Source organism: Limulus polyphemus, unplaced genomic scaffold (assembly GCF_000517525.1).
Source record: "Limulus polyphemus unplaced genomic scaffold, Limulus_polyphemus-2.1.2 Scaffold2193, whole genome shotgun sequence".
NCBI classification, from domain to species: domain Eukaryota; kingdom Metazoa; phylum Arthropoda; class Merostomata; order Xiphosura; family Limulidae; genus Limulus; species Limulus polyphemus.
This window is the reverse complement of record NW_013667803.1, coordinates 97,369-120,879: the sequence shown is the minus strand read 5'-3', so window position 1 is coordinate 120,879 and position 23,511 is coordinate 97,369. Positions and strand designations below refer to the sequence as shown.

The 23,511-nt window shown below is 31.6% G+C and overlaps 1 protein-coding gene across 6 annotated transcripts in view; it reads left to right on the top strand.

Moving 5' to 3' along the window:
- Positions 1-23,511, top strand: part of LOC106466226 (WASH complex subunit 2-like) — a 181,958-nt gene that overhangs the window by 72,173 nt on the left and 86,274 nt on the right. For all 6 annotated transcript variants that reach the window (XM_022394196.1, XM_013926476.2, XM_022394198.1 and 3 more), the window contains 4 exons: positions 1,561-1,619; positions 13,743-14,064; positions 15,343-15,458; positions 21,987-22,062. In XM_022394196.1, coding sequence (XP_022249904.1) covers positions 1,561-1,619; positions 13,743-14,064; positions 15,343-15,458; positions 21,987-22,062 — 573 coding nt within the window. The remainder of the gene's footprint in view (positions 1-1,560; positions 1,620-13,742; positions 14,065-15,342; positions 15,459-21,986; positions 22,063-23,511) is intronic.

Sequence of the window (23,511 nt, the reverse complement as noted above, 5' to 3'; positions counted from 1 at the left end):
TTAAATAATGCACCAAGAATATAGACTAATAACATGCAAAAAGTAGACAAATACACTTACCTCTAAAAATTTTTTTGGCTTTCTAACTATGCAACAAGAGCCGTTACAAATTCATCCAAGCTAATCGTTAACTTTCCTCCAGGAATGATGCTGCTACTCTGAGTGAAATTTACGGTTATCTGTTCAGAACACAATGTTATACAATACGTCATTTGATAGATGAAAACCTTTACTTTCTATTGGTTATAGGTAATATATAATGAAACGTAAGAGGGAACTATCAACGAATTGTGAAAGAGAGGATGTGGCAGGAGGAGTCAGATTTTCTAATTGATAGCTCTGAAACCAAACAAAATTGATGACTATAAAATTATGGTCTGTTTGAACAATAATGATTTTATAGAAAGTATTTTACATTTAATTTCGTACATTTTCGAGGGGTGATGGATAAAATGGGGATGATGACATGCTAAGACAAAATGTGCCACGTGTGTCGTACTAGTGGAAATTCAGGATTTTTTTTATATATATCCTTGTAGAATTAAGAAATTAAAATTTGTATACTATTAAAATATGGATTATTAGCTAAGATTTTATTCTATTATAATTGGTATAACATAAACAAAAAGTAGTATAATAAAATTTGGAATGTAAGACACTAAAACCTTGTTTCATGCACAGTAAAGAGCACCCATGGAGAAAGGGTTAATCAGAATATATTTAAAAAAATTCATATCAAGTAAAATATACATACAATGGGACTGAATCACGTTAATGCATTAATATCATAGTGTTTTTTACCATCTCACTACTTGAAGTTTGGACTGACTAATGCTAGCTGTTGTAATAACTAACTGGTACTGCTAGCTATGGGGGCCTGTCTACACAAAAACTTGTGTAGACAGCTGTGGGAGTATAAATGATGTCACAAACAGAATTCACTAAAATTCGATACATTATATAGTTTAGCAGGAACTACACTAGCAATTCATATGTCAATTATATAGTGTATCAGGGACTGGACTTTAGTAATTCAAATGTTAATTATCTATATTTTATTTTTTTTTACAGTTAGCTGTACATAAATGATCTTACTATGAACTTCTAGGTCAGAATTGACACCGACTCACGGGAAACAAAACCACATTTTCAATTATCTTGGTCAGCTGGGATACAGTTGACCATATCTCATCCTTTCAGCAGGTCGTTTACCATCAGTTTTATGTGGGTTTTAATCAGGAATGGGATATTGTTATTCAGCCTGTTTATTTGTCATGCTGGATATTAGCAGTTACTTGGCAGCCAAATAATTGAAACTTGCTTATCATTTACCATTAACAGTATAATCTAAAACGTACTGTAGGTACTAGGAACAGTTAGCAAACTAACACACCAAAGCTAAGTTACTTTATAGTTTTATTAATATAGAATAGTAATAACACTAGTGAGTTGGATGTTTTTTAGTAAATGTTACAAAAAAAATTAAACTTGATTATCAATAACACTAGATTTAGAGCTATTAAAGAATAGATAGTTTTTATCATAATTTTTTTTCCATAGAAGAAGAAAAAAGCAGTGTTGAAGAGTATGAAAGTGAAGCATCCAAAGAATCTGAAAGTGTAAGTCATGTTTTTTGTTAATTTGATTGTTTTTTTTTATAGTGGCCAATACAGTAGCTTAAATCTTGTAAACCAATGTGTTATATGTGCACTAAAACAAACACACATTTGTAAACCAATCAAGAATAAGCATGTAGTGTCTGTTTGAGTGAATGCCACTATAAGCAATCTGAACAATTTATATTAATTTGATTATAAATAACTTGTATAGTGCTCTGTAAAAATAAACAGTCGCCACAATTTAGTGACATTTTAAAAAACTGAAACATGTACATAAGTGTACATTTAGATTTGTACTTAAGGCATAAAAAGTAAGTCAACTAATCAACGGAGTTGTTGAATAAACTTATAGTTTAACCCTATTGTTATGGGTCTCCCTTTCTGTGTATTTCTCGTCATGACAAACTTTTAACCCCATGACCTCTGGCTCCTCTCTCAGAGAGAAGGTATTTTATGACAAAATTGTTTAAATTTTGACAAGATTGTTCCTATAAGTATGTAGTTTCTAAAAAATAAAATATTTTATTTTTTCTACTACTTCTGATAAAATTTGTTATTTAATGTACTTATTTGCATTCGTACTCTGAATAGTTCACCTGCAAGGTGATTTTTATATGAAGTTTTAAAATATTATTTATTACAATTTTCACATTTCATTTGCATAATCTTTAGAACCTCCTAAATGAATATCAAAAGTTTTTAAGGTAAATGTTTATATTTTATTTTCCATTTTCTCTACTATAATACTAACTATACCTATTATCATCAACATACAGTGCTATGAAATGTTTAAAATTAACCATCTCGCCCTGAGTATCCTTTACTGCGCATGACACAAAATTTTAGTGTCTTACATTCAAAATTTTATTAAACAACTTTTTCTTTGTTATACCAATTAATATTGCATAAAATCTTAGCAAATTTAAACTTCATAAATGTTGTTATGGTTTTAATAATGCATCTCTCATAATTCAGCTGTGCAGATTTTCAAAAATAATATTAATTTTTTTCTATTATGTGAGGATTTTTTACAAATCAGGAAGAAAAAAAAACTCTTACTTAGATTCATATTTACAACAAATTTACCACAAGTATAATAGTATATGTTTAGGTCATTTACACAATCTCTTGTTGCTATAGCAATGAATATATAATATTGAAAAGAAAAAATATTCTAAAAGTGCTCGCACAAACAAATACTATCCAGAAATGACAACTTGTTTGGCTTGTTAACCATTTATATACTAGCAGTGTGTTTCTCATGGATTCTAAAATGATTGATAAGACTTTCACTTCATGATTAGTCTTGAGAAGTCTATAGCCAGTGGTAGTCAACATTTCAAGCATAATAAAATGTGACCCTTTTTCAGTGACAATGATTCACTTACGTAAAAGTACATATGATGCTTTTTGAAAAATCTGTACGTGATGGAGGAAAATGGATATCAGATTCAGCATACCAGAATTACTGTATAACATAGAAAAATTTCAAGACAATAAAACCATTGCAGGTCTGTGTAATCTATATTTTAATAATGTATGAGTTTTAAGTTCTTAATTCTACAAGGCAATATTTAAAAAATTCTTGAATTTCCCTTAGGCATTTTCTCTAGGCATATTCTCTTCTCTATTTTATCCACCACCCCTCATAAAAGTATAAAATTAAAAGTAAATTACTCACTATGAAATTGTCATTGCTCAGACAAACCATAACTTAGTGTAGTAAGCTAGCACAACAACATTTTACCGAAGGCTAAAGTATCTCTGCCAATGACACCATAATATTGACCAGGGACTCTTATTGACATGTGTCACGATAAGGAATAATAACATTAAAGGATAGGAAAGGAAAACAAAACATTAAAAATAAACTAAATGTGAAAATGTATATACGATTATAACTGAAAGAAGATCTTTTAAGATTATTAGGCAAAAATCAAAAGGTAAGTACATTTTTCATATGTCTTAATTTTAAACATTTCATCAGGCAGGCAGTAGCACTGCCTATGTAGGGATAGCCCAGATTGTTCATTGAAATGGTATTTTAAATATATTCTCAGTAGGTCATCAGAACTTTACAATACTGTACATTTATAACAGTATCTGTGTAATGACTATGTTACAAGTTCTGGCAATGTCTGTAAATATCATAGCAAAACTTTTAAGTTTCTTATTCTTCTTTCCTCTACTTCTTTTTATCTCATGATAACTCAAAAACCAAAACAATGGTGTCAACCAATTTCACTGAGGTGACATAGTTTCAGAGGAAGTATCCACTTTTATAATTATTATTAACTAGTAATAATTTTTTTTAAATCACAATTCTAATGTAAACGATAATATCATTACAACTTGAAGTTAGCTTTCTTACAGAAATTTCGTGTTCCTTTAAAAAGCTTAAATACATGGTGAAACAGGAATTACCAGCCAATAATAGGTAAACAGTAAATATTACAATTGGAACCTCATTGTATTTAGAACTTGGTTATAAATACAGTCTTCCTATGTCTATTGAAACACTGTGTTAGAAAAAAAACAAGCAAAAAAGTAAAGAAAAACTTTTTAAAAAAGGAAGTAAGTGTAGGGATGGCTAATATCAATCCTTCAAAAAGAATGCAAGTATGATAGTAGGGATGGCACTTGCATCATCCCTACATAATAGCACAGGCACACAGTGTAGTAGAATGTTAACAGATAAAAATAGGATAAATTAAACCCAATTGTGATTGAATAGTTATATATATTGCTATATTTTAATTCTTGCATGTACTGTTATGTAGAGATGATGCAAATGCCATCCCTACTATCTTGTTTGCATTGTTTTTGAAAAATTTATATTAGCTATCCCTTTTTTGCAAAGTTTTTCTTTACATGTTGTACTATACATTGATGATAATAGCTACAGTTTGTAATGTGATAGAGAAAGTGAGAAATAAATAACATTTACCTTAAAAAACTTTTGATATATATTTAATAGGTTAGGGGGTTAAGCAAATGAAATTTGAAAAGTATAAGATGGAAAAGTATTTTTATTGGAAATAATTCATAAAAATAATCTCATTCTTGGTGTACAAACTATTTGTAATCTTCAATAAAATCTTACCAATTTTTATTAAGATACATTAAGAAAGCTCAGAATTACTGTTAAGTATCATTACAAGCAAGTGCTAAATGACTTACCTTTAACTATAAGGTTAAGAGAAGGATAAGTCAAGCTCTTGTTATTGACAGTGTGTTTCAGGTCACAAAATTTTCTTATTCTTGACTGTATTTCAGCCTCAGCTCTGTTGAATAAAGTTGATTTATTATTATAAAATATGTTTAGTAAAATATATTATTGAATAAAGTTGAACTATATTATATTTTTTTTATTCTTTTATTCTAGTGACAGAAAACTTGTATGTCTGTAAAATATTTAAACAAAAAGTTTCTTATTCTGTAGTTAGATTTTAAATGTACCTAATTCTGTTTTATGGGTATACTTTTTGTAAGAGAATAAACTGCAATTTTATTAATTAATCTCAAAGTGGGTTCCTCATCATCGAAATAGCATTTTTCTTTTCTAACACACAATATTGTTCTGAATAAGGTAAAGCAATAACTGTTTGATTTCTTTGAGACAATAAATTTCCAAAATCTGTGTAAAAATTAAGGAGTGGTTGTAGATACAGTAAAGAAACTTGGAGAAGCTGCTAAATTGCAAATATTTGATAGCATTTTTTGTTAGTGAATCGTTTTGATTTTTTAAATCTTTTTTTATGCATGAACTCCAAGAAATGTAATGTAAATTACTTATTATAATATCGTCATCACTCATGCAAAGTGTGCATTTCATAGTCTTCAATCTTATTTGGCTACAGAGCCATGAAATAGACAACCAGACCTCTTTTGCCATGCCCACCTGTCACATCCTCTCTCTTTCAGAAACTGCCTATTGTTATCTTTACCATTCAGTATCATATTATTTATAACTAATAGAAAGCCTATGTCTTCATCTGTCAAATGATGTATTATATTACATTGTTTTATGTAAAGAGAATTGTCAATTTCACTTTCAGTTCATGCTTTATTCCCACAGGAAACACATCAACGAGTTTAAATGAAGTTTTAACAGCTCTTGTCGCATAGTTACAAATCCAGAAAAATTGTGATAGTTATGGCATGTTGTCTGCTCTTTGCACATTATTATTCTGTGTTCTATGATTCATTATTTAATTAAATAAGAAAATATATAGTGAAGTACTACCATTAGTATACAAAAATAGTCTTAAGTGTCATCAACAGTTGACAGCAAAAAAAAAGAAGACCCAAGTAAGTACTTTTTCTTGTTTTTCATATGTATTCTTTATTTATCATTATGAAATTAGCTAAAATGTAAAAACAGAAAATTTTTCATGTTAGTTGAAGTTAGATTAGGTGAAATACATATTAATAATAATAATATAATAACAAATATTCACGAGTAGCTCGTGCATAATGTAATTAAATAGAGTAATGTGAGCTGCATGTTCGCCAAGTGATTTACAACTTATAATGGTACAAATAGCAATTAGACAGCGTTCAAAGTGCAATAAAACAATCAAATTTAATTATAAATAAATGTGTAATGTTATGAGTTCAAAGCTATTAGGATAAGCAAATGTAGTTTCATGTTACAATTTGAAGTCATTCTAGAAAGAAAAAAAGAGTAAGTTAGATTAATTTTATTTATTTTTTTTGGTGGTTATGAGGTCAGTCAAATTTAACAAACTTTTATAAAGTTAGAGTAGAGAAAATAACAGATAACATATAAAGTTTTACACAATGAAATTTTTGAAATTTATTTAGGAGTTTTTAAAGATTACGCAAATAAAATTTGAGATTTTTGAGACAAAGAGTAGTAGCACTCTGTCTAGTATATAGAAATACCATCTATATTCATGGACAAATCTTTAGTAAAAAATACTTTATTATAAAATCTGATTTTTTGTGTATAAAAGACTTGTAATGTTTACTAAAGGTCCACCAAATTTTGTGAAGATACACAAAGTGTATTAAAAGCTGTAGTATGAAAACTATAACAGGAGACTTAAAGCTAAACCCAAACACAGTAATAACATTCATATACTGAGAAAAAGAAAAAGTGAAAAGGCAAAATATGCATCTTCAAATCAGAGCAGCAATGGACAAATTAGAAGGAATGTGGAAACTAAAGAAAAACATTTGCAGTTAACTTGTTTTTATAACAAATTTTAGACCGTTTGGTTTTCCATTTTTTGCTAGCTTGTGGCATTTAAACCATAGTAACTTTTAAAGTAATATAAACATAAAGGATATAAATAATATAAACAAAAAACAACATCTGCATTTGTTTATATAACAAACTTAGTTATGTTTTTTTGTCTTTCTTCATTCTACTTATTGTCTAAATAATGAACATGAAAATGCTTAATTTTTTTTAGTGTTGTTCATCAAATGAAAGTAGCTTCTCTATCACTAACTAGAAAAACTACAGACATTTCAGAATTCACACATATCAAAAGCCATCTGTTGATATATGGTAATATTGTTAATAATTTATAATAAATGAGCAGTAATTAATTCAGATAATGTGATTAATATGAGAAAATAGATCAGTATATATGGTATAAATGACAGGGCTAGGCTTAAGTGGCTTATGTTTATACCACTACAATGAAATTACTGAATGTTAGTTGATACAGAAGTTTTTATTAATTTTTGTAATGTTGTGAACTAAAAACAAAGCAAATGTTTTACAACAAGCACTTTTTGCTTCTGAGAAACAATCCTATGGACACAGGCTTGCGTATATTACATGAACATGTAACCACCATGAAAGTATACATACTACAACTATAAAAGTACTTAATATATCTTCTGATATGCTACATTACCTCCACTCACATAAATAACTATTCTCGTTCAGTGCTGCCCTCTATATGCAAACAAATTTTATGCATGCCACAAACCTTTTATCTCCCCTCCATTGAAATTGGCTGATTTCAATGCGTCCCTTATGCAAATCATCATGGGCCAACCCTCCACCAATAGGAGTGTGATTTATAATAATGACATATGTGACTCCCTCTATTCCATTCTACCAAACTATCACTTCTCGTTTTGTAGTACTCGTGTTCAGACATTGTTTTCTTTTGTTGCTCTTTTGTGTGAATCATGATTTTATTAGTTTAATTTCTGAAGAGGGATTTCTTCGTTATTATTATTATTTTTTTTTACATTGAAGAAATCTTTTAATTTACCCTAATTTTTCAGTCTTTATTTTTTCTTACACTCGCATATCTTATATCAAACACTTTTGTTTGATTAACATACTTCTATAATGAATTCTGGGGTTATGTTCCCACTTAGAGTGTTGTACCTCTACCACTCTTTTCACAAGCTGCAAGTGGTGGAGACCTCTTGTTGGATTTTTCTGATGTTGTCCATCGAGAGATTGATCATTATATGGAACAAACTTCTTCATCTAAACTTCCCCCACTAATCCTCCTGAACAAGCCAAACCTGTTTGGACCAATGAATATTTGATGGTCTTTTTACACCACCGGATTTTGCCGTGTTTTTCCTGCAGAATCATCTAGGTCTAATATGGAATTTTTGGGGGAAATTTCTCAGGTATGTTATGTTTTATCCAATTCCTCATTTTTATATGATTCTTTATTACCTCCATGTGGGCTCGTTTGTCATCTTTGGCTCTTGCTTTACACACGCATTTTCACTGTAGTTGGGATTTTCTGGGTTGTGATGCAACCTTGTCCCAGGTATGTTTGCTGCTTCTATTCTTTTTGTGATTTTTGTATTTTCTTTGGTGATATGTTTTCGATCATGCATCTGAGACTATGGAATCTCGTATGTAATTTGTGTGTCAGCACTCAATGCACCCCTATTCCTTTCCTGTCCTGGTCCTTATCTACCCATCCCTGTTACCCTTCCAGGGGTTTCTCTTCTCGTTGTTTTATTCCATGTTGATGGGCATGTTGCCATCAGTACCAGAGACTAACCATAGGGTTCTGGTCTAGTGGGAGTTCAACTATATTATTACCCTTGGAAGATCCTTCACTACAGTTCTATGGGTTCTTCGAGTTTTATCAGAGGGACTTGCCCTACTATTTCTTTCCACACTTCCTTTGTCCCTGGTACCCTTTTTCTTCCACATGACTTGGGATCCTGCCACCAGCCTTTATCTGTCCTAGGAGGTACAAGATTTTCTGTTTTTACAGGCCATTGTACCTGTTCATCATCTTTCTCCAGGGTTTTATTCCAGGCGGTTTGTTGTCTATACACCAGACCAGAGACTGGCAGCCTATACTAGGTTTGTCCTGCCCATTTTACTTTTCAATCTACTCTGTTTCGCCTAGGAGTCGTTTCTCACCCTTAGGTGGGCTTTTTCTCCATTTATCGATGACAAAGAAGAATGTTGTGAATGATTACTTTCATATCCTGTTATATTGCATCACTTGTGACCCACTCTTCAATTTATTCTCCACGGGGGGGGGGGATTTCTCTGTTTTGTACACTGCCCTTTGGACTTGCTTCTGCGCTGTTTCTTTTGTTGGGTGTTCAGAGCAATCGTTCATCACTTGTATGCTGTCGGGTTGTACTTTCCTCTTTCATTGTTCGACTGGCTACTGTTCACCCCTTCCAAACAGCAGTCCACCTGTTACCCTTATTAGCTGCTCCTGGAGGTGGCTATAATGGGCTGTTAATAAGTTTGGAGAAGTCCTTACAGCAACCTATCCAATATCTTGTCCATTTGAGTATTTTCTTTTTCTACACACATCTCTGTCAGGCCTGCCCTTCTCCTCTTTGGCTTTGTTCAATGGGTTTTCAGTTCGATTACAGCTTGCAAAATTCTATTGCTTTTGGGAATGTGATCTTCCATGGTAGCCCTTATTCCCTTAGGTCAGGCTCATATGTGGGCTCTTTCCAACTAGAGGAATTTTGTAGGGATCCTTTGTTGGCTCTTGTTACCCTTCCTCCTACACTTGTCATTGTTTGGTATTGGTGGTTAGATATGACTCACACAATGGTGGATTTCCTGCTTCCTCCTCCTCCCCTATTTTTCCACATTTCATGGACACATTTCTTTGGGAAAGGGGGGTGTGGGTTGAGTCAATGAAAGATTCAGGGTTTTTGGTTTGCATCTGAGAGGTCTTATCCTACCAATGTCCTGGAGCTTCTCGCTGTAGGTCATGTTTTGGTTCATTTTCTCCATCTCGCCAGATATCGGCTGGTAATGATCCATTCCAACCTTTCTTCAGTGGTTGCTTATCTCAGTCATGAGGTAGCACCCATTCTCCATCCTTCTGTATCCCTTGGATCGTTGGGGGGGGGGGGCACATATTTGATATTCCTATCATTGTGTGTCATGTTCCAGGTGATTTTGCTCTTGTCATGAATTGGATTCCTGTCCAGACAACATTTGTCCAACAGAGTGGTCTCTCAGACCTTTTATTTTCCAGTGGTTTTATATTTAGTGGGGTACTCCTCACATTGAGGCTTTTGCTACATCTCTTAACCATAACCTGGTCTATCCTCCTGTTCTCCTTCTTCTCTGGATGATTTTTTCATCTCAGTGTTCAATCCTTATGGTAGCTCTTTTTCTGGCTGTTTAGGATGTGGTTTCTGTGGCTTCTCTAGTTCCAAATTCTTCCTCTGTTACCTTTTCCATTGTATCATCCAGACCTTCCTGTTCTTTGTCTTCATGCCTGGTTTTCCACTGAGCACTGGAGAGGTGATCTGGCTTCTCCCAATGGTTAGCCGCTTTATTGGTTTGTTTCATGCACCCTTCCCTCATGGAAGTTTCTCAGTGCAAATGGTATTTTTCCCATAATTGATTTCTGCATTAAGGGTTTTCCCCTGATCAACCCACTGTTCTTGGTCATGCAGATTTCTTCTCTTCACTTTTGGATTGGGGGGTCTTCTGTCTCCTCGGTCTCAAATTTTTGGGTAGTCCTGTCCCACACTTTTCTTTTTTTCTGATCCTGCAGGTATTTACCTCTCTTCCACTTCACCTGTGAATGTGTTTCTTTTGGATTTGTCATACTCCACTGTGGGCTGCCCTTCCAGATGAGGATATTAATGTGGTCCTGCACTGCCTCACTTTGGCTATGTTCGAACCACTCTCCCAGTGCTCCTTGTTTCCCCTTTCCCTTCTGTTTTACTTCCTTCTCCTGTTCACATGTGGATGTCAGTAGTCTGTTTTTTTTTGCCATCAGTGATTCACTTACTCTTTATCCTTCTACATATCTTCTGCTTTCTCTGGATACTTTTCCTCCCTAAAACTTTGGCAGCTCATGAGGATAACTCCTCTGTTATGCCATTTTCCCTTCCTTCCCTTTCACACCTTTATCTTCGTCCTGATCCAAATCGACTTTCTATGTCCTTTATGTGCTCCTCACTGTTATATTGCCTGCATGGCTTCCTTCTGTGGTGTCCGTTTCTGTTTCTTTCTTCCTTGGCAACCATCCTCAGTTTGTGTTATTTCTCCTTCCTCTTTCACCAGTCGAGTTCTGTTCTTCATTTGATTGGCTTCTTCCTTTTTATCGTCTTCCTCCCATACTTTGTTCCGAGTGTCTTCTCACCCACTTTGATACCTTACCTTTTCATTGGCATTTCATTTTCGTTGTCCTTTGGAGGTACTTCTTCACTCTGGCAGGTCGACTACCCATGATAAATTTGTCTGTCACTATTTCCTTTGGATTGCACTTTTCTTCCTCTTTGGGTGATTGTCTTCCACCTGTAGCCATTCTAGAATATCAGAATTCTGTGAGACTTTAACTGGGCAAGTTTTTGTTTTCTTTTCCTTTTGATGAGACTTTTTCCCTTTATTCTATGTTCATTGTTTGGATCCCGCTCTGTGGTGAGTGGTGTCTGACCAGGTATTCTTTAACCTTTCAAATCCACACTGTCAAGCCATATTAACTTGTATATTATAAGTCCATGGCCACACAACACAAACTGCAGAGATGGAGTGTTCCACAAGGTGGCTTGTAGGTTTATCCTCATGTTAGAATTGCTTCATAAGTTTGCTCAAGGACTATGTGGGTAAGCAGAACTGGTGTGGTTCCCCACATCAGATCTTGGAATGTGACTGTTTAATCTTAGAGAGTGTCCTTCGGATGCTTCTTTCTTTCCGTTGCACTGGTCCTTCCACCTCTTCTATGTGGGATTCTAGCTATTTATGTGAGAGAAGGTAATGTACTGTATTGGAAGTTATAATTTTCCTACACTGAAAGTATATTTCCGATGTGCTTCCACCTTCTGCCAAAACTCAAAGTGATAATTCAGTAGAATGGAATACAGGGAGTTACATGCATCATTAGAGTATGTCGCAATCCTATTGGTGGGGGGTTGATGCAATTTATATCCAATTCCAATGGAGGGTAGATAGAAGGCTTGTGGCATGCATAAAAAATGTTTTCATATAGAGGGCAGCACTGATCGAGAATAGTCATTTATGTGAGAAGAGGTAAGTACCTATCAGAAATACATTTTCAGTGAAGGAAAATTATAGCTTTACTGAACATTACAAGTCTTTTGTACACAAAAAAGCAGCCTTTTTTCAACTAAGTATTTTTACCAAAGATTTCTCTTTGAATACATGGAATCAGAGTATTTATTGCTCTAAGTGCAAACTGATTTTCATGTTAAAAATATTTTCCTCGTCTGAAAACGTTTACATTTTATTTTTATAACCTCTAAAATTTCTTAAATGTCAGAATTTATTTTTTTTCAGTAAAACTTTATATTTTATCTTTTATTTTTCTAATCTACCTCTTTACAGACTCAGTTGTTTTGACCGACCTTGTTACCACCATAAAAAAAATATAAAATATATCTTAATTACCCTTCTTTCTTTCTAGAATGATTTCAGGTTGCAACAGAAAACTACAATGGTCTATCCTAAATATCTTAAGGCTCATAACAGTATACATCTGTATATACTTAACTTTATTGTTTTATTGCCAATTGAACCATGTCTGACTAATAATCCCACCACACAAGTTCTAAATCATTTGGCAAACACATAGCTGATGTTACCATATTGAACGACATAATGTACGAGCTGCTTATGAGCATACATTATGAAGAATATTTATGATTATCATTTTTCATTATATTACCTTATCTAACCTTATAAGTTTCAATTATTTCAACTTTTATAATAATAAATAAAGAATGTACACGAAGAAGCATAGTACTTACCTTTGACATCTTGTTTTTTGCTATTGTTACTGATGAAATTTAAGCCTACTTTTGTATACTGATGGTACTAGTACACTAAATCATTTTTATTTCTTTAAATAATGCAACTAGGAACACAGAATAATAACATATATAAATAAAACAATATTATAATTTAACTGAGTTTCTAACCAATACAAGAGAGACTTAAATTTTTTCACTTTGCTAATCAGTTTCAATACAGTGAGATAAACTTTTAAAATGAAGACAAAATTGATGATACTCTGCACTGAAAACAACGTAATGTTATACATTATTCAATAAATTAAAACTGCTTTTTTATTAGTTATAAATGATATCATATAAAACAGTGAATATTTGGCAATTTGTGAAAGAGAGGATATGACAAGAGGGCATGGCAAGTGTGTCTGATTTTCTAGTATATGACACTAAACAAATGAGATTGAAGGATATAAAAAATAGACTTTGCCTAAATACTGTCTCTATTATAATGAGTAATTTATGTTACATTTCATACTGCAAAGAGATGTGGTAAATAAATTAGAGAAGGGGAAAGACTTAGAGAACTGTTATCACAATTCTGATACTAAGGGGGTTGGGATTTTTTAAAAATATTTTCTTATAAAATTAAGAACTTAAAGCTTATATAATATTAAAAATTGGTTTATTAACTATGTTTTGGTGCCAGGTTTATTTGTATATGTTGATATAAAATAATGTAAGTAAGTCTTGAACGTAACTTTGCAAAAGGTTATGACATGCACTCTTTGACCTACCTGCTGTGAGAGGGTTATTGTGAAAGAATGCATGGAATAAATTCACATTTACATATATATTCAGAAATTGCAAAGTAGTTAAAGGTTGACATGTGCAGGACTTAATATTGGAATGTTTTAGGACTTTGAAGAAGGGAAGAGAAAGGAACAAGACTGGATCACAAAAGAACAAAACACTAAAAGATTATCAGTATCTTCAGAATCTTCAGAGAGTTCCAAAAGTGATTCTTCTGAATTGTTTAGAGACAGAGAAGAGTACATATCAAATAGTAGCTTTTCCATTAGTGATGAAGACATCATAAAAGCTGATGATAAAAGAAAAAAAATACCTGAAAAATCTGCAATTAAATCTGAAGTTGAAGCTGTAAGAAGTGGAACAGCTACCAAGCAATATACAAATAACAAAATTGAACAAAAGGGGGAAGAGGATAGAAATAGTAAAAGTATGTATACAACTTTATTGAAAAATGTTTGTCAGTGAATTTAGTATATATGTAATCACTACAGGTCGAAACAGTTCAATAATAAATATAATACTAATTGTCAAGAACTAATGATTGCTTGAAATTACAAGTATAAACACTGTGCTTTTTTTTATGAAATCCTTCTACTGCAGGAGCAGAATATTGTATTCTTACTATCTGTGTATGTCACCACCTGTATTTGTTGGCTCTACCAATGCAATATACTGTTATTGATCACAAAAAATAATCCTGTGTCACTATCAACAAGGGTGTCATGGGCAAAGAGATACCCTGCTAAGAAGAATGACTTTTGTCTGAGTACCCTTGTGGTCCAGTCTTTTTTCTATAAGGCTGGTTCACTCCACTTATTCTTCTTGGATAGTAGTTCTAATAATTAATTTCTTGTTCTGGACTATCCTCAAACTCCCCTTGGATACCAGTTTTTTTATACAGTCTGTATAGCTTATCTTCCTGTCTTGCAGTTGTGGTTCATTGGTTTCCACATTTTCTACAATATGTATATTCTGCCCTTCAGTACATAAAAGATAATTTTGCCTGATTTAAATTTTACATTTTTAGAACTAAAATGAATTTCAAACAAGTACTAATTTCTGAAATACCTTCTCTCCCATCTCCATATGACTAAACTTTCATCACAACTGCAACTTTCAAACAAATATATATTTTGGCGGGAAAGTAGAGATTATATAAGATGCATCAGTATTGTGATCAATATTGCATTGGAGGTGGGAGAATGGAGTATCATGGGTACGTAATGTATATGGTATGTAAGTAAAGGACATTCTGAAATTTTGACTCGTGTTTTATTGACAGCATGAGTTCAAACTTAAGAAGGAAAGACTTTTAATATTTCAGAGAAAATGATATGTTTGAAATGTATTTTAATTTCAAAATATATAATATTATAAATTATTCATTAATTACTGTGATTGAAATACAATTAAAAAATTGAATGTGAATGAAGTTTATAATTGAAGTACTCACCAATTTAGTTCGATGAGATGAGATACCAGTTCATCAGGATTATCCTGATTGGTAGTGAAAACCTCTATGATATTGAATTTTTAAACTTTTTTCATATACACATAGATGTTGTGATAATTAACTTTATAATGACTTATTTTTAATGCATTCTAATAATCAAGGAGTATTGACTTGTTCTTTGTTAACTTTTAACTGATCATGCATAAAATTTCTGTGTATCTAATTTTGACATCTTAATTTTTGCAATTTCAGATGAAGAAGAATTATTTGGTAAAGAAGAGGAGGATGATTTAGGATTTTCTGCTTTTGAAACTAAAGCTGGTTTATTTGCTGGAACTGGTCAGCTGTTTGATAATGATAAAGATGAAGTAAGCTGTTTCTTTTTTTATTATAGTGATTTGATATGATACCTTATGGATAAAAAATGTATCTAGACAGTTTGATTTACATGAATGTATCTTTTTTTTTAACCTTTTCCATCCTGGAAGCATAATAAGACATAAGTTGGTATGTTGTTTCTGACACACGTTTGTCTACATATTTCATTATGTACTCTAGTTGTTTATAGTATTAGCTGCATTAATGTATAACATTGCAGTAGTAATTATATTAGCTAAATGTAACAAATATTGTTCATGAAGCATTATTTGTGACAATTCTGCTTTGGTGCTTGGCAATTTTGCTAATAAGTAGGCCCAATTTCATCAACTGTTCATAGGTTAAGGACCTAAAACATAACTAATAGTGAAGGGTACCCAATTAAGGATCTGTGACAAAGTGGTCATATAGGTTTTTTGTTGTTTGTTGTTCTATTTACTATTACTTATATATTGTAGTATTTTAGCATCTTCTCTCATTGAATTTAGTAATATAATATCTAAAATCAGATGCTTCAAACAAAAAAATTATAACCAATTAATGATTTTGAAACTAGTTTTGCTTTCTTACTGAGTTTATGATTCATAATGATATAAAACCCACTGTGTGACATAACTATATGCTATGCCATTGTGCATTAAGCCTGTAACTGTTGTTCTGAAAGTCAGGTTTCAAGCACACAACATAGATTATGTGACTCAAGATTTATCAGTATTTCAACATTGTTCTTATATTGTCATACTCATTTCACAAAATAAATAACTATCTCATAAATAGAAGTTTGTATTCAACATTTAAGCTACGTTTCGTATATTTGCATAGTCTTGTTATTTGTTTTTGTTTGTTTTATTCTAACAGACAAAAACATTTTTGAATAGCTACAAATTCAGTTACATATGTAATGATGTTAAGCCTAAAGAAATCGTGAAATAAAATTTGCGATGGTAAAATTAAGACAAATATATATTATTTATCTTGTTATATCTTATTTATCAAAGTTACCTCTACTCTGTGTACAACTGTTCCACACTAATGTTAAAACTCCAGCTGGAGTGAACCCTACTAGTTTTAACTTACCAGCAGGAGTTTTTTGTAATTAAAAGCATGAAAGCAACTGCTAAAGTAATTACTTCAACAAAACTAAGAGGCAAGTGGGAAATCCAATAAAAGTAACTTGTTATTTGATATTAACGGATTACTTTGAAGCATGTGACCAAAGATATACTCCTGACACAATTAAAATCTTATAAAGTTAGAGAAGAAAATGAGATTTCTTTGATAATTAGTTAGTAACAAAGAAAATAATCCCAGTTTTCAGATAACATATTTATAATTTTGTTAGCTTTAGAAGTTTGGAACTTGTAAAATAGAAAGTTCAGTTGAATTTGATAGTTTTTTTGACACCACTAACTTAAAGAAATCATAGTTTTCAAACTCTTTAAGCCTGAGTAAACAACATACATCTACAAAGAACACAGCTTTGCAGCTATATTTTGTATATTGACAAGTTTTGTCTACCAGGGTGTTTACAGATCTAGGAAGATTAAAATATATTACTTTGTATGGTTTTGTTGGTAAAGTTGTACAACTTAAATTACGCATGATTTGCAAAGGGCTTTATATATGTGTTGCTTTTTCACATGACCAAAAAGCCCAATAAAATGCAGCAAATACTGAGTAAACCACACTTGTAATTTTGTTTTCACTTCAACTAAAATACCTGTTGAAGTTAGAGCAGAAACATGTTACCTGATATATGATTCAGCAGATAATAAGGAATATCTTGAGAGTGTAAATTTTAGCTATTATTTGTCAAGCAGTTTCTTTGTAAAATTTCAGTTCTAATTTTGGATGGGGAATTGGCCATGAATACAAAGATGCCTTGATGAATTATGAACTGTGGATATTATTGTCATATTTTTATGAACTAGTAAAATGTCAACTTTTATGACTTTATGTATGACCATATAGAAACCCTGCCTATGCAGGTGGAAACTGAAATGTTTTACTCTCCTAAAAACAATTATAGTAGGGGGTGGGTGGTGGATCTAAATTAATGTTACATATCCAGAATAGACATTAAAACATTTGTTTTAAAATAAAGCTCTAAGTCTCAACATTTCAGTTATAGTTTTATTTATTGTCCAATCTTTTAAGGAGACAATCAGACAGAATTTTTGAAATCTTAATATTATCTATGTGCCCTTAGAAAACAAGATATCAGACTGAAAAGGATTAAGCACAAATATATGTTTAAAAACCAAGTTGAAAAGAAAACCTTACAAACTTATATATACTTATATTGAAGAGGAAATATTTTATAGTTAAACTGGTCTTCAACCAAATTAACAAAAGAACTAAAATTAGAATATATTTTAGTTGTATCATTTATTCTCTTATTACAGGTAATGAAACCATTTCATTAACAATATACTGTTAATTATAACCCTTAAAACATGAGTACCTTCAAACTCAGAGTGTAAGATTTGGAGCCTAACTGAATGAATGTGTATGAAAAATTTAATGTAGGAAGAAAAAACATGTTAATGAAAATGTCTCCTACTCTGTCATACATCATTAAAGTAAGGCTCCCAGTGATGCTTTAATGGATTTAAATCAGTACTTCTTATTGTCCAATCTTTAATCTTTATGTTTTCTTGTTGGAGTAATCCATCATAGTTCTAACAGTATGACACCAGGTATTATTCTGAATCAGAATAAAGATATTAAGCTGGATTCAGTATTGAATCAATGTAATGTCAAGTGCTAAATTTATCCCTCCAAAGTACAATAAATCCATGGATCCATTCATGCTTTTACCTTCCCACACCATAATCGAACAATCACAAGATGATTTCATATTAAACAATACTGCAAATGAGCACATCATTCACCTCTACATTTCATGAAATTAAACTATTTATGATTGGTAAAAACATTAACTCACTGTGAGGAATACATGAACCCAATAACATTGCTTCAAAATTCTGATGACTATAATAAAAGGCCACACAAGGTGCATGGTCAGCTGCAGGACTGAAGCAGATTTTTCTTCTGTAAACAGTGCTCATGAATTTAGTTCTTTATTGCTTAGTCACAGATAATTTCACCATTTTCTATCCTGAACCCCATACCCCCTAATTTATAGAACTTTCATTGCTAAAATGTAAGGTTTGATTCCCTGAGGTGGATGCAGAAGATAGTCCAATGTGGCTTTGTTCTAAAAATAAACAACCCTGAACCCCATAGAAAATTTATGAGTATATGACTGGCATTCCTTTATATACATGTGTTGTAGCTGGAAATATTTATAAGTAAAAATGTAGAAATTAATAGTTAACTAGACTTTAGTAGTTCGTCTTACTTTGAAGAAAAATCAGTTGCTTCATAAAAATAAGAATACTAAATTTATGCAAACTAGAGGAAGGCATTCTTACTTCTTTATAAATTAGTGGGATGTAAGTGCTAGTAATGAAGTTTAGAAATAATGTTTTACTTTCTGGAAAGCTAGATATTATGGCTTTGGAAACTTGCAAGTATGCAAGATGTTTTATAATATGATTGTCTTTATAATTCCTCAATATATAATAATAAACACACATTTACTGTTTGTAAGAAAAACATTCTACTCTAAATATAATTTCCACCACTGACATCTGCTAGCAGCTAGAGGAATGACATATAAGCTTGGGCATTACTATATGTCAAGTGACAATGAAAGGGTTTCAATGATAATGTTGAAATGACAGGATTAGTCATATCAGCAGGTGATGCTACTTAAAAACACTTTTATGGGATACACAAGTAAAAAGTTAGGAACATTTCTGATTGGTATGTTTTATAAGATCTTCAAGTGACAAATATCAAGACAAAATAGAAAAACGATTACGTGTTCTTTGAAAGAGGGGTTAAAATATAATTTGCTGTACATCAAAGTTTTGTGACACACACACACACACACACATGTGAATGTCACTATTATTATTATTATACAGTATTTGGATTTGTGAATATTATTTTTTCCCTGGTTTCTTGGAAAACAGAAATTAAACAATATTTTGGCAGCTTGTGTTTCAAATGTTATTTTTAACATATGTTTTTACAAAAGACCCTCTTATTGTCAGCAATGTTGAACTTTCATATGGAAAATAATTTAAGTTATACCCAGAATAACAATAATCCATGTGACAAAATATTCATTAATACAAAGTAAAAATATCATTTTTTTTCTAAATTTAGCAGAAAGCCAGAGATTGAAAATTTATTTTATGCTGGAAATAAATTCTTGCTAAATCACCCAATATTATCAATTAACCAAATTATGCTGATTGTAAAGCTTAAATGGTGTAAAACATTTAGCAAGACTATTTACTCAGTTTATTCCAAAACCCAATATATCGCTGAAAGGAATGAAAACTGTTTAATTTCTATATAGTAGTTTGCCAATTTTGAAATGATTGTTGTAGTAAATAGAAAAGATCTGTGAAATTTCCATAGTCTTTTGTACCAAAGCAATACCTGCATGATAAAATTACAAAATAGAAATATTTTTCCTGAAATGTCCAAAGAAAAATAAGGGGAAGAAAAAGCAATCCTCAAAACTAAATTGGTCCACAGTTGTAGAGACAAGCGGGCAAGGGTCAGACATATCAAAAAAAATATTCAAAGCATAAGAAAAATATGAGATTTCAGTAGAAAAATCCACCTTTTCAAAGGAGTGGTTCCCAAACTTGCTCAGGTCAAGAGTCCTTTTTTCAATTTGAGAAAGTCCATATACTGTCTTTACCCTGACCATATGCTATACTTTTTTTTACCCAGAACTCTTGCATAAAGAATTGCATATTTATCAACACTAAAGTTGCTCACATACCTAACAAGAATGTAAAGAGCAGAAAACAAATATTACTGGAAGTGGGAAAGCTGCTCCTGAAACACCGCAGGGTATTTAAGTATCCATAACCTGAATCCAGTCAGCAGTGAAAACAAAAACTTCTGTACTGATGTATTGGCTTGTAAAGTTGCTTATGTATGTTGAAGCACCTATAAACAGGAATGGCCTACATAATGTGAAACATAACTTTATTTGTGCATTCCTCTAAGATAAGGGATTTTTATTCAGTGAGAAGTTTAGTGGCGTGTAAGGTTTATCCTTACCTTTTCACTTAAAGGTTTGAAGTGCACTAATGTACCAAAACAACTGTTTCAAGAATGGTAAAAAGATGAAAGATCACAAACCACAAGATCTAAATATTGTTTACAGTATCCTAGTGAGACCTTGCCATCAGATTTGTCCTTTTAAGTATTAAAATAACATCCATAGAAACCTTTTGTGCCTTATAAAGGTCATTCCATTGGGCAACTATAAATATATCTTATCATGATTTGTACATTAAAGTAAATACAACATCCAAGAGCTACGTGATTACTTAAATCATACTTTTTTGGGTTTCTGGAGGGTATGCTTAATCTTTTAGTCTTAATGATAAAATGATTAACCATGTTCTAGTGTAGTGTTCTTGGGTGCACTAATTATCTTACAGGCAAAAACAGTAACAAAAGCAACAGCATATAATGTTATGTGGGTTAAACTAAATTTTTGATGTTTAATGAGTTGAAAAAAAAAAGAGACTGAGCACAATGTAAAAAAGTGAAAAGTAATCTCAATGTAAAATCACAACAAATCAAACAGACGAGGGCATGGTAATGACAGACAGCACTAGTATCAATAGCTGTTTAGAGCTCTCAATGTCAGGGGGAGACCTGGCCAAAAGCTGAGAGAAAATATAAATAAGACTGAGAGAAAGCTGACCACTGTAAAGAGAACACTAGTATTATTTCATCCTGAATGAATGTGTTGCATATGTCACTGGACATTCTGTAAATACAAGTAGAGTGGACATAATCCTCAGGTGTTGCTCTCTCTCTACACAGTTGATCACATTAGAAAAACTAAATGCTAATAAGCTAGTAATTCTGTAGTTACTTCTTGTGTAATAAAAATTCAGTGGCACCAGAAGGGAACAACATATAGTAATGTATAGATAGGACACTAGTAAGTTAGCTGCATTCCAGAATTCAGCTTAATATATTTTAAAGTTACACTTGTGCTGGAATGCAAGTGTAAAAAGTTATAGGTGAATATCAAATGTTCATTTATTTGAACTGGAAAGGAAAAAAACCTACCTAGTTTGTTTAATATATTTATATCAGGATGTAGAAGGATGTTTTCAACTGTTGAGAGAAATTGTTTTTAAGAAAGTAGCTGAGGTAATTATAGATTTTGTCTTATTTTGCTGGTGTTAACAGATATTATGAGATGATTATGAAACCTAACTTCTCATAACATTTATTCTACATTTGTTTCTCCTATAAGCTGAAAGTTTATTTTCTTTCTGTTAAAATGTTTATAAAATACAAATTTAATACCTATTTTTGCATAAATGTACATTACTTTATGATTAGATATATTTTCTTTAAGAATACATGCGGGTACTAAAACAGTTCTTGCTTCATTCTAGGAAAGTTTATTTGCAGATACTAAGAAATCATTAAGTGAAGAAGTTGGAGAGCAAGAAGAAGAAGAAAAACTAATAGGTAATTGTTGATCATTTATTGCACCTTTATATTTCAGTTCATCATCTAAAAATTAAAGTACATATGCATATATAGACACACATTAAGTAGATACTCACTCCAGAAAGAACGTCTTTTTATTATTTTCATGAAACTGTAGATGAAAAACTAATTTTATCATTAGAAGATTTATGTAAAGATTACTAAGATCAATTGCTTCTACTGTTTTAGCTTGAAAGTCTTTCGTTTTGACCAGGCATGGCCAGGTGGTTAGGGCACTTGACTTGCAAGCTGAGGGTCATGGGTTCGAATCCCCATCCCACCAAACATGCTTGCCCTTTCAGCAGTGTGAGCATTATAATGTGATGGTCAATCCCACTATTTGTCAGTAAAAGAGTAGCCCAAGAGTTGGTGGTGGATGGTGATGACTAGCTGCCTTCCCTCTAGTCTTTCACTGGTAACTTAGGGATGGCTAGCACAGATAGCCCTGGTGTAGCTTTATGCAAAATTCACAAGAAACAATAAGTCTTTCATTTTTTTCTTTACACTTCATGGAGCTATCAATTATAATGAATTAATTAATACCAGTTATTTCTTTGAGAATATTACAATATTCTCTGCATAAAATGGTAATGTAAATTTCTTTCAAAATGAAACAGAGTTGTTTGCTGCTTTGTCATTGGGAATAATGATGTATATATATTATGTAAGGAATTTAAATATTTATCAACTTTTTTTTTTCTTAATCAAAACATGTTCAATGTTGCTATTATTGAATTTTTCTGAAATATTTTATGGATTTATTTATTATATCTTTATTCAGCCTTTCCTTAAATAAAGTTATTTTTAAGTTCTGTTTTTTTAGTATGATTTGTGTAAGACTTTATTAAGTAATTCAACAATTATTTCTTCAGTTTTAATTTCCAATGAATTTTTGAACATTCTCCATATTTAGGACATTTTTTCAGTAAATGTTGCAAATCATCATTAATTGCAATGTTGAGGCTGCTGGTGATAACATGATAAATAAGAGAATAAATGTAAAGAAATGAATTATATTTTCAAAGACATGATAATTATATATTTTACTATCAATATAGCCTTCCAGCAAGAATAGCTAATAATAAAGTATTAAGTTTTTTACAAGTGTTTGATAGTAACTTTTGTAATGAAGTATTTGTCTCTTGTTATAGAATCTAGTTCAGCTAGTTAAATATTTATTTCAATAAATGTAACTATACGATAAACTTTATGTTCATTAGGAGTTGCTTTTTTAGGTTTAACTGGTGAAAAATAGCAAGTAACAGAGTTTACAACATTAGTGATACCTGTATTTATGTTTGATTGAATAAATGTAAGTTTTTTTAAACCAATAATCTTCTTCGTCATATGGTAACATATGAGACATTTATTATGATAAATATTCAGAAAGTCCATTAGTAAACTTTTTATGTTTATGTGCATGATTAC